Source organism: Ranitomeya imitator, chromosome 1, assembly GCF_032444005.1.
Source record: "Ranitomeya imitator isolate aRanImi1 chromosome 1, aRanImi1.pri, whole genome shotgun sequence".
Classification (NCBI taxonomy): domain Eukaryota; kingdom Metazoa; phylum Chordata; class Amphibia; order Anura; family Dendrobatidae; genus Ranitomeya; species Ranitomeya imitator.
This window is the reverse complement of record NC_091282.1, coordinates 419,873,678-419,886,531: the sequence shown is the minus strand read 5'-3', so window position 1 is coordinate 419,886,531 and position 12,854 is coordinate 419,873,678. Positions and strand designations below refer to the sequence as shown.

General features: G+C 43.2%; 1 protein-coding gene across 1 annotated transcript in view; it reads left to right on the top strand.

Annotated features, from left to right (window-relative positions):
* Window positions 1-12,854, top strand: part of PCSK5 (proprotein convertase subtilisin/kexin type 5) — a 748,165-nt gene that overhangs the window by 692,810 nt on the left and 42,501 nt on the right. The window contains exons 30-33 of the mRNA XM_069763164.1: window positions 5,157-5,374; window positions 8,620-8,856; window positions 8,947-9,174; window positions 11,253-11,430. Coding sequence (XP_069619265.1) covers window positions 5,157-5,374; window positions 8,620-8,856; window positions 8,947-9,174; window positions 11,253-11,430 — 861 coding nt within the window. The remainder of the gene's footprint in view (window positions 1-5,156; window positions 5,375-8,619; window positions 8,857-8,946; window positions 9,175-11,252; window positions 11,431-12,854) is intronic.

The window sequence follows — 12,854 nt, the reverse complement described above, 5'->3', positions numbered from 1 at the left end:
ATGAAAGTTAGGTGGTCTACAGTTTCAGGGGACTGCTGAATGTGCTTATCCGTCAGGACACCACCAGCAGGGGTGAAGACACGTTCTGAGAGAACGCTGGCTGACAGGCATGACAAAACCTCCACGGCGTGACAGGCAAGCTCAGGCCATTATATGGAATGAAGTGCTCAGGCCATTCTTCTATTTTTGAAGACCAATATGCAAAAGGGTCCAACTCCCTCCTAATGGCATTGATATTGAGCTCCAGATACTCCTGCACCATCCTCTCCAGTAGTTCACAATATGTCATACTTGTACTCAGCTGTGCTGTTGCACGGGCTGGTCTAAAAATTGTGTGGACGTTCCCAGGGATGTAATTCTACAACTTCGAGGCACGCTGTGTGCCTCACTGCTGTCTTGGGGAAAACCTGTGTTTTGATACTCCAGCATGTGCACGTCCTTTTCCAGGGGAGGTATCTGGCAAAATTGACTCAGAGTGGCAACTCAGTAGTTAGCACTATTTCTAAACCTAACAATGCGGGCATCGTGTTGCAAATAGTGCAGCAAGAAGGTGCTCATGTGTCGGGCGCTTCAATGAAGTTCAAGTCCATGGTGTGTTGTGGCAGAGTAACACTGAAAGTTGCTCCCTCCATCCCTTCCCACCATCCATGGACAACAGAGAGGGGATCATTATCCTCTTCATCTCCTGACTGTTGCATGCCCTTCCTCTTTGTCCTCAATTTCTTTATCAGCTCCTGCACCTTCAGTAATAGTTTTTCTGGTACCATGAGTCCCCCTTGATCGCTGTAATCCACCCTCCCGTAGCACCTGCCTGTGCAATGACAGTCCGGAACTTAGAAACATTGTTATTAGAGATGGGCGGACACCTGGATGTTTGTACCAGAACAGAAACATTGTTATTAGAGATGGGCGGACACCTGGATGTTTGTACCAGAACAGCACCCGGATCCGAACCCGAACCTCATTCACTTGAATACAAGCCCGTCGACACTATTGTGGAAGCAGATGAAGTGGTTAATTATCCATCAGAATGTAGGAATTCACGCGATCTGCCAGGGATGTGGATCGCCCCCCAAGGGCAGTGGAATACTCAGTACCGGGTCCTGCAGTTCACAGGGGATGTCACGGTGGCTGACCCGACCCGTGACCCTGGGACGTCATTGTAAAAGGGAAAGGTCTTTAAGGGGAATGTTTGTGATGCCACCTGTGGTATTCGGTCAAGGTGACCGACGCTGCTTTAAGGGGTCCGCTGGGGTGATGTTATGGCAGCTAGATGGTATACCTTCCCACAGGTGAAGTATGTCCCCAGGGCTTCTGGGTGTGAAGATGGTGAATGATGAATGGCACAGTGAAGAACGAGGACACAAGGGTGCAGTATCTTTACCTTTACTGAAGACTTCAGCATCCACAGTCCAGAGCACCAGATCACAGGGCAGGCAGAGTCCGGCTGGTTTGGAGGCAAGTCCAGAGTTCCCTTATCCAGGTGGAAATCAGTAGGCTTCCCTTGCGCTGTAGTGGTGTAGTCCCTTACTGCCTATGGCTTCACATAAGGGTCTCACAAATGATATGTTTCACTCTTTCTGTCTCCCATATAGGATAGGACAATACCCGTATGACTGGTGACTTGAGCCTATTTATAGGGTCTCTTAGATAACCTGGCTCTGTAGGTGTCACCGTACCTCCTGGGTGTAAGTGCGGACAGGTAACCTGCAATTAGCTGTCCTGCCGGTCTCTGAAATAAGGCGTAGAGGTCCTTACTCCCTCGGTGTTCCAGCTACCGGGATGTTGCGCCTCAGAAGGAGACTGCTTGAGCAGGGCTGGTCCCTTTCTGGTATCCTCTCCTTTGCTTCGACTTCCTTCACGCTTGCTGCAATACAATTCTGCCTTTCATTGTCTCTTTCTGGGAGCTGCAGCTCTCAGGTCATATACAGCTCGTTTAAGCTTCCATCCTCCTCAGACTCTGGTCTGGAACTCAACAACTTTCCCTACAGACTACCAGTTTTATATATATATATATATATTTATATATATATATAGGGAGTGACCTAATAAATAGGAACAGAAGCTCCCCCTTGTGGCCTTGAGGGTGAAATGTGTTGCATGTGTGTGATGCCTGGATGCAGTTATCCTTCTTTGCCTCCAAACGTAGCATCACTCTCCTCAAGAGGAAAGCAATACCACTGTGACGACCAGGACCCTGGGGCGCCGCAGATGCCACCACAAGTACTGCAATTGAAAATCGGCATGCCAATTATCATGTTGCGAAATATCAACCAGCTAAAGGTTTGCAACGGCCCGCAGTAAAAAAAAATGAGCAACGTCTTAGAAGCAATGATTTTGACAGGACCTTTCAGAGGTCAAGATGTCCTTATTCCTCGCATTCCTATGATTCCAACGGATATGCCATTTCAATTTAAGAAATTGCAATTCCCAATTCGATTGGCGTTTGCAATCACCATCAACAAAGCTCAGGGCCAATCTTTAGAATTCTGAGGTTGAGGGCGCCTTTCCACTTGCGAGAAACACGTCCGTGTCTCGCATGTGAAAACCAAGCTCTGGTGCCGGCACTCCAGAGCGGAGCGTGCGGCCGCACAGCAACACATGGAGCTGCGCGCTCTGCTCCCAAGTGCCGGCACCAGAGCTGGGTTTTCACATGCGAGACACGGACGTGTTTCTCGCAAGTGGAAAGGAGCCCTTAGAAGTAGACACAGATTGCTTCTTACATGGACAATTATATGTTGCATGTTCTAGATTCAGAAAACCAGACAATCTCTATATCTACACAGACACTGGAACAACAAAAAATGTTGTATACCCACAAGCACTGTAAAATTAAACATGTTAGAAATGTGCACTTTCTCTTTTCTTTTTTTTCCATTTAACCAGACAGAGCCACAGCAACGCGTAGCCGGGTACAGCTAAGGTAGTTGTAAATAAAGACACAGCCAGAATAAAGTCTTATTTGAAATAAAAGCAAAACACACTTTTCCTTTTTTATTTAAAAATAACAAACACAGTTTTACTCACCTAACGCCTAATTCCACTGAATCTCTCGTCTCCTGTAATAAAATAGAAATAAAAAACAACAATATCCCTCAACTGTCCGTCGTACTGTGACACGCCATAATCCATGTCTGGGGATTAATAGCTTTCAACATGGACGGTGCCAAGATGCGACCATCCAGGCTGAGAACCACTGATGAATGAGCTGCCGCGAGTGCAGCAGAAGCCACCAACGGTGACATCATTGATGTTACCTCCAGTCACTGATGCTGCATTCCCTGCGAGACTGAACTGCGGTGATCTCGGTGAGATTCCCGCTAGCACCGTGAGAAAGTCTCAAGGTGTAAAGGTGAGTTCACAGCAGTTCGCTGGGAGAATTTTACTGTGATAAATTTGAACTGCTGGCCCCTTAACAGCCGAGGGACACCAGCCCAAAGCTGTCTGCTTGAGCAAGGCTGGTTCATAACCAGCCTTGTTGAAGCTGACAGCTGAGGGTTGCAGCCCCCGGCCGTGAGTTTTGCCTGGCTGGTTATTAAAAATACAGGGGAACCCACACAGTTGTTTTTAGATTTTTTTATAGCACAGGAGCTGGCTGATGAATACTCCCATCATTCACTCCTGCTCTCATTGTTATTAGTGGCAGCAGGCGTTGGCTGATGGGAACCGTAGTCCCATCAGCTTACCCTAGCTGGACTTCTGCTCGCACAACACTATTAGCACAAACTAGTTAGATGCTGGAAGGTCGATTTCACACAGGACAGGATCCTATCTAACTATATGACGACTTGCAGCAGCAACTAACAAAATGGCGCCAGCAACACAACATATCCGCTTTTTATATGGAGAGGGACATGTGACTTCGGCAGTCAATGACAGATGCCATTGTGTCTGGACATTGTGGATGGTTTCTGCACCCTGACTGGCTGCCGAAATGTACACACATTAGGTTAATTAAAAAAATAACCTAGCCTGACCTATACACAAACACCTTCCCCTTATAAAACATTTCCCCGTTGCTCATCATACAGAAGCACTGTCCTAGCCAAAGTCCTAACAAAAGCATTAGTAGTAAATCGATCATTTACCGACTGTGACCGAATTTTGTTGAACCGAACACGAATCCGAATGTGCTACATTCGTGCCGAATTTGAGATTGGCGAATGTTTTCTGAACAAGTTCACTAATATCAATATGTGGGGCCATTATACCATATGGAGTACTATGTGGGACCAATTATTCTGTATGGAGCACTTCTTGTGGCCATTATACTGTATGAAGGGCTGTGTGGGGATTACAGTTGGAGAATCAAACTGTGATGGGGTCCCCATGCTTTTTTGGGGGAATGAAGGAGGGGTACAGTAGGATCATCATACTGTGCATGTGAAGTTCACTGTGGGGGGATTATACTGTGTTTGGGGGGCACTTTTGATTCCATCAATATTTATTATCTGTATCAATCAAGGCTTTTTATCCTTTGTTATTACATATGTAAATTAGGCCATAGGGCCATATGCTTTTTACTGCTCTTACATAACATATTATATTTTTCCAATACTTAGTTCTAAGATATATTCATTAAAATGTACCAGTACTTTGTTCGTGGAACAACCCCTTTAGTTATGTTTTCATATGAAAAAGTTTACAGTTATATTTTATAATTAAAACCTTCCTCAATTGTTGACATTTTTTTTATAAATATGAAGGTTGGCTAGCAACTTTGTCCAAGCTTTTAATTTTTGCCCTCTGTATATTTGAGTTTGACATCCCTGATTTGACAGGTATATGTAGGGCTTCACACGATGGCAACTCTCAGACAAGTCTCATAACCAAATTGTTGTAATTTGCTGTTCTGTGACTACTTTTAGAGCTGTGATTTGGCTGTAAAGGAGTAGCCTAACTGTAAACAGGTCACATGTGACTTACAAAATGCAAGAAACAATTCCATCAAAAGTAATTAAAAATTACCGTACTCTTCAAGTAGACTTTAGCATCTTCTTGCTGTCTACACCCTGCATGTCATTCTTTAATGTTCCCCTATTGCAATTACACTATTAAGTTATGTAGGATCTCTTTGTAAACTACATAAAATAAATTGTATTACTGTTTTTTATCTATGATTTTAATTTTTTTTATTTATTTCATGCTTGACACAGAGGTTTCTTTGGCCAGGGACAGGGATGCACAGAATGTGATGAGAACTGCAGAACATGTGACAAGACAGCAGATTACTGCTTATCATGCCTCGCTCCTAAAGTACTACAACAAGCCACATGTATGATAACCTGCCCTGATAAGTTCATAGACATTGGTGGCATCTGCAAACACTGTCCATCTAACTGTATGTCATGCGTGGCTGAAGAAACTTGTACAGGTACTCAAGATGAATTGTGCTTCCTCTGTTTTATGAAAAATATGTTGCTAGACACAAACGACACCTTATTCTTCCTAAATTAAAGAAGTCCTATCAAAGTTTTTGTCCTCTTAATATATTGCAGTCATCATATTATGTAGCACTGTGTACTTACAATTGATTATTTTGCCTTTCTACCCAGCTAATTTTTCTTTTTTCTCTGCTCTATCTTGAAACAGGAAGTCTCTTGTCCCTGCATTTATCATCCCCCTCTTCACTTCCAGACCCAGCTGCTCCCCCCTCCCTCATCAACCCCTGCCAGGGAATTTTGCAGTGAGTTATAACTCATACAGAGAAAATTGACCTCATTTTTCTATAAAGGGCTTAAAAGAATTCAGTTTGTTATCACGTGATGTCATAGACCTAATGGAAAACATTAAGAATTATCTGGGTAAAAAGGCAAAATGAGCAATTGTAAGCACACAGTGCTATATAATGTGATGATTGCAATATATTAAGAGGAGAAAAATGTTGATGGAAGTGCTTCTTTAAAGCCTATTTTATGTAGTCCTTAGTTTTGTGAGGCATACAATTGGTGACAGACTCCCTTTAATTCTATGCTTATGAAGGCAATTTGAAGAGATATTCCAATTTCCCCACTATTTTTTGCCCATCTCAAATATTCAATGACAAACTAATTAACTTCTCTCTTCAAAAATCTTACTATGAGGATTTTATTCTCTGCTGTCTTTTTTTTTTTGCTTTGTTCCTCCTACTTGGAGTTTATTCTCTGCTTTCTTTTTTGCTTTGCTCTTCCTACTCGGAGGAGTTTATTCTTTGCTGTCTTTTTTTGCTTTGTTCTTCCTCCTAGGAGGAGTTTATTCTCTGCTGTCTTTTTTTGCTTTGGTCTTCCTACTAGGAGGAGTTTATTCTCTGCTGTCTTTTTTTGCTTTGTTCTTCCTCCTAGGAGGAGTTTATTCTCTGCTGTCTTTTTTTGCTTTGTTCTTCCTACTAGGAGGAGTTTATTCTCTGCTGTCTTTTTTGATTTGTTTTTCCTACTAGGAGTTTATTCTCTGCTGTCTTTTTTGCTTTGTTCCTCCTACTCGGAGGAGTTTATTCTCTGCTGTCTTTTTTTGCTTTGTTCTTCCTACTAGGAGGAGTTTATTCACTGCTGTCTTTTTTTGCTTTGTTCTTCCAACTAGGAGGAGTTTATTCTCTGCTGTCCTTTTTGCTTTGTTCTTCCTCCTAGGAGGAGTTTATTCTCTGCTGTCTTTTTTGCTTTGTTCTTCCTACTCGGAGGAGTTTATTCTCTGCTATATTTTTTGCTTTGTTCTTCCTACTAGGAGGAGTTTATTCTCTGCTGTCTTTTTTTGCTTTGTTCTTCCTACTTTTAGGATTTATCCTCTGCTGTCTTTTTTTTTTTTTTGCTTTGTTCCTCCTACTAGGGGGAGTTTATTCTCTGCTTTTTTGCTTTGTTCTTCCTCCTAGCAGGAGTTTATTCTTTGCTGTCTTTCTTGCTTTGTTCTTCCTACTCGGAGGAGTTTATTCCTTGCTGTCTATTTTTGCTTTGTTCTTCCTACTTTTAGGATTTATTCTCTCCTGTCTTTTTTTTTTTGCTTTGTTCCTCCTAGTGGGGGGAGTTTATTCTCTGCTTTTTTGCTTTGTTCTTCCTCCTAGGAGTTTATTGTTTGCTGTCTTTTTGCTTTGTTCTTCCTACTCGGAGGAGTTTATTCCTTGCTGTCTTTTTTTGCTTTTCTTTTCCTACTATTTGGATTAAGGCTAGTTTCACACTAGCGTTTCCCTGATGTGCGACAGGCTGCGGACTTCCTCCGTGAAGCCCCGCCCTCAGCCGCACCTCTGCTGCTAGCTCCGCCTACATCTGCATGCAGCCCGCATGCGGCCTGCGTACCTATATTTAACATTAGGTACGCAGGGCGTGCGGCTGTATGTGGATGGTGCCGCATGCGTCGTTTTGACGATGCGGCGACCAGTGGAGACGCAGCCATGTAGCATTTTTTTTCCGCATCGTCAAAACGACGCATGCGGCACCATCCGCATACAGCCGCACGACCTGCATACCTAATGTTAAATATACGTACGCAGGCCGCATGCGGATGTAGGCGGACCTAGCAGCGGAGGTGCGGCTGAGGGCGAGGCTTCACGGAGGAAGTCCACAGCCCGCCGCACATCAGGGGAACGCTAGCGTGAAACTAGCCTTATTCTCTTTTTTTTTGCTTTGTTCCTCCTACTAGGAGGAGTTTATTCTCTGCTTTTTAGCTTTATTCTTCCTACTAGGGGGAGTTTATTCTCTGTTGTCTTTTTTTTTGCTTTGTTCTTCCTACTAGGAGGACTTTATTCTCTGTTGCCTTTTTTTTGCTTTGTTCTTCCTACAAGGAGGAGTTTATTCTCTGCTGCCTTTTTTTTGCTTTGTTCTTCCTACTAGGAGGAGTTTATTCTCTGCTGTCTTTTTTTGCTTTGTTCTTCCTACTAGGAGGAGTTTATTCTCTGCTGTCTTTTTTTGCTTTGTTCTTCCTACTAGGAGGAGTTTATTCTGTGCTCTTTTTTTCTCTTTGTACTTGTTCCTCGACTTACGAAGACACCTTAACGGTGTGCGTCCTTTTGCATCATGAGACAGGGGCAAAATCCATATGCAGCTACATGCACTTGTATTAGCGGCTTTGGGAGCGCAGTACAAGTACAATATACTGCCCCTTGCAGCCACTGATAAGGTCTCTGCTGTAGTATTCTTCGAGCAGATAGTAGAAGGACTCCGAAGCAGTTTTCCTACAGATTAAATCTGAATGCTGTGAATCCGCATAGGGAAACACTATTAGTCAGTTTATTTTCCAGAGACCCTTCCTCGGTTGTAAGGGGAAACTGTACTAGATGACCACATTACCTCCTTTCTGCTTACTGGTAATAGCAACCTCACAAAGCAAGCTTGTAATGTAATGGAAATGTCAGTATATATAGCTCTAATTAACAAGTGCTACCACTGTGCTCTTCTTATTTTTTTTAGTATAGTACATTGTTCTTCTATTCCGCACACACCGAACAGTAAAAATATCAGCAGACTGTTACCACCTCTCTCTTCTGTACACATTTGGATACAGCCTCTATTTATCTGAATTGATGCCCCCTACACCTACACACACATGGATATTATTGTTTGCATGAGTGTAAAGAGTAAAAAAAATAATAATAGGAATAATAACATGGAAAGAGAACACTAAGAAACAATACATTTGGCTTTTGTCTCTTGTCAGCATGCTTGCCTTCTTATTTCCTCCATGAAGACAAATGTCTGAGCTCATGCCCTGATGGATATTATGAGGAAGATGACAGTTGTGTGACCTGTCATTCCATGTGTGCAAAATGCAGCGGACCTGAAAGAGATGACTGTGAGAAATGTGCCAGTCCTAAGTTTTTCCTTTATAAAGGTGAATGTCTGGGTAGATGCCCACAAGGAACCTTCAGTGCAACAGGAGAAGTACATTGCCAAGGTACAGCAGATGTAAATTCTATCTCCGGTGTTTGGCTTTGGCATGCTGTGTTATTGATTTGCTTTCCTTTCCTCCTTTTAATATTTTCAGACTGTGACAACTACTGTAAGACTTGTCATACCTCAGACATTTGCGATGAATGTAAAGAAGGTTTTTCTAAAAACAGACAGGGCAACTGTGTCCCATACATGGTGTGTACGCTTCAGGAATATCCCGACGATTACGGGGACTGTGTGCCGTGTCATAAGAAATGTTCGGGGTGCACGGGGGCCACAGAACAACACTGTCTGAGCTGCAAGGAGACCTCCTTCCTGCTGAGTAAGTCTGAGGACAGTAAAAGTCTCGTGAATCGGGGTGGGGGGTTGAGTCCTGCCCAGTTTCTTTTTATTTTACAATTTCTATCACTAATAGGGGAATTGAACATTTTTCTCAAACCTCTTGACATCTTTAGTAAAGATGTGTATGCCCATGATAATACAATTCTGGATCATTCTGTGTGCTGTTCCTTTGTAGTTAATGAATGCTTTCACACCGGGTGATACTATTCCTCGTAGGCCACGGTCACAGAATGAGTATTTGGTCAAAATTTTACCTCAGTATTTGTAAGCCCAAACCAGGAGTGGAGCAGTCAGAGGAAAAGTATAATAGAAACATATCACCACTTCTGTATTTATCACCCACTCCTGGTTTTGGCTTACAGATACCAAATAGTGATTGTGTGAACATGGTCTTACAGGTGGCGTGTGTCCCTACACAGGCACTGGCCACACTGATTATGAAGGGGTAAGACAAGACTGTAGTCGTGGCCGAGGACACCTGTGCTTCTGTGTCCTGGCATCCCCTCACAGGAAAGTTACACCGGCCAGTCAACATACCTGTGCCTACAGGTCCGCTTCCTTCAGGGCTCTCCCCTTGCTTTGAGAGACCTTCAGCACGCGGGCTTGAATTGATTGAGACACAGTCCAAAGAAATTTGAATGAAAACATCTTTACTAGATACTGTACTTAGCACATCCGAGTCTTTACAGCATTTACAACAGGCTTCAAAGTGCATTGCTCCTTGTCTTTCCCTGCACCTCTCTCACGATTACATAGCACAGGTCCGGGTCGGACCATCCCTGATGGTTTTTCTGAATACTCTCTGTACAGGTCCGCTATGGTTAAGCATCCCTCGGTCTGTTTTGCCCCAGAGTCAAGTTCATTAATTACCGGAGACGGTTGCCACTGGCAGAGTAAACTGCCCTTCTGTGCTGCGCTACGTGTAGGTGCCCAGTTTCTTCTATCTGTACTCACTGCTTTGGCGGAGTGCTTCGACCATTTCGCCTTGGTCCTTAGAGTGTCCGCCCATGCAAAGAGCTGCCCCATCTTGATGCTTCCTAGGGTTCTTTGCTGTACAGGCCTGCTGTATTCTCTTCCTACTGCTGTAGATGTCTAGGCTTCACTTTCAACATTACAGAACTGCTGATGTTTCCTGGGCCTATAGCCTGTGTGGACCCTTTGGGCGCTCCCGCCCTACTACTTTATTCTAGAAACTATTCCCTAGCTTACCAAGCAGCAGCCCCTCCTGCGTAATTAACCCTATGCTAACTCTATCCACTAACTGTGATTTGTGTGTACAAGGATGCCCCCCATCTAGTGGCCAATCCTACACACAACTCTTTCCCTATACTTATATAGTGTATAACAATATACATTTAACACTAATGGTATTGCACCAAGTGATGTAGCAGTACCAATTGAATAGACAGTGGTAATACACTATAAGTGTTGCAGCACCATAATATAATAACATATGTACATTTTAGTAATATATTCAACGTCCGGACCTGTTAAGGAGGAAAAGTAAAAGGGAAGATCATCCTTCACTCCCTTACAATTACACTACAACGCATGTCCCTGAGTACCCAATGTTAAAGATAGGTGCGCAGGATGCATGCAGATGTAGGCGGAGCTTAAGGGAAGAAGTGCATAAGTAGGCGGAGCTTAAGGGAGGAAGTACGCAGCCCTACGCACTCTATCCAAACGCAAGTGTGAACCGAACCTGGAGTCTCCAAAACACAAAACAGGTGTCAGTCTTTCAATTAAAGTTTTTCTCTGTAAGTTCCATGCCTTATTTTGGCTTCCAAATACTGATGAAAAATACTGACGTGTGAATAAGCCCTTACCGAGGACCCCTTTACAATTGCATGCCAGCTTTTTATGGAAGGTACAGCACTGTGAACATTCACATGAATTATATAACAGTTTATTGACAGTGATGTAACGATGATCCCAAAATATTCAAAGGAATATAAAAGATCGATAACGGTTTATTTTAATTTCCTCAGGCTTAAAGCTAAATAGGATAACGTATTCTGGAAACCTGATCTGATGTCTCGATTTTTTTCATTTCCTCAGATTCCACATGTGTGAAAACATGTCCTGATGGATATTATGCAGAAAAAGATGAAAGGCGTTGTGAACTCTGCCACAGGAGCTGCATGACTTGCACCGGGAGGCATAGTATGGACTGCCTGACTTGTAAAGAGGGGTCCTATGTGCAGCATCACAGCTGTGTACAACATTGTGTGACTGGGTAAGAAATCAAGAAATAAGTGAGGACCACCACTTGGCAACATGAAGATGTTGGCAACTTCATGTAATATCACATCTAATGATTGTTAATGGAGTCGTGTTGCAATCCTAAACCTAGCACTGTCATTTTGAAAAATACAACACTGCCTGACTTTTTGACTGATTTTTACAGCCAGATCTAAAGTCTAAAATGGTGGCATGCAAGTCGTAGATAAGTCGTACAAAGGTTTTTAGTCACGTGACTTGTCTAAGAACTATTCTTGGCCCTAGAATAAAATAAATGATTTCAAATTATTTGTACAAAAATATCTCAGTCAGACTCAGGAGCCACTGCTACACTGTGATATTTTCTCAACGGAATTACCAGATTATTACATGGGTTGCCATAAATTGGCATTTTTAGCTGCCAGGATGTCTGGTCTGTTATTTATTTTTCTCACTTATATGGCGTCGTTAATTCCACAGCACTTTATAGACATTATCATCACTGTCCCCATTGGGGCTCACAATCTAATTTCACCATCAGTATGGAGTGAAGGAGGAAACCGGAGAACCCGGAGGAAACCCACACAAACATGGGGAGAACATACAAACGCCTTGCAGATGTTGTTCTTGGTGGGATATGTAACCCATGACCCCAGTGCTTACTGCTGAGCCACCATGCTGCCCAACATGTGACTTTTGTTATCAATATTCGGTGTAATTTCCCTTTCATCATAATCCAGATAGAGAAATCTAAGGAATATATTCAAGTCTATCCTAAATGATGAGAGGCAGGGGGTATAAAGCCAAGATGCATATATTATACCTACCAACCGTCTCAGATTCAGCGAGATAGTCCCAAATTTGGAAAATTGCTGTGGTAGGTTGGGGATATGTCTCTATTTCCACTGTACAGTCACAGTTGAACACAGGTGTTGAGCTAAGAGCCCTCAGGTTCATGCTACAGCATTTTATCCATGAAGAGACTGAAGGACCTTCACATCAGGTAACAGTCTCAGGTCACATGTCACTGAAGAGCAGGTATGCAGGCAAATATGATGCTTCATACTATTCCTGTGTGCAGGAATTACTGCATATTGTATTTGGGGGACACTGGCGTCACTCTATGGTGTGAGTGTACTATGGGGCATCCTACTGTATGTGGAAAGCTGTGACATCATACTGTATGAGGGGCTGTAGGTGCATCATACTATCCGGGGGAGTGTGTCTTGGGACATCATACTGTGTGTGGAAAGCTGTGGGTGGCATCACATTATGTGGAAGGCTATGAGGGTATTATGCTGTATGTAGGGGAACAGTGAGGTAATATAGTGTATGAGGGGCTGTGGAGGCATCATAGTGCGAATGGATGACTGTGAAGATATCATACTGTATTGGGGAGCTCAGAAAGCATAATTCTCCAAGGGTTCAGCGGGCTGTGGG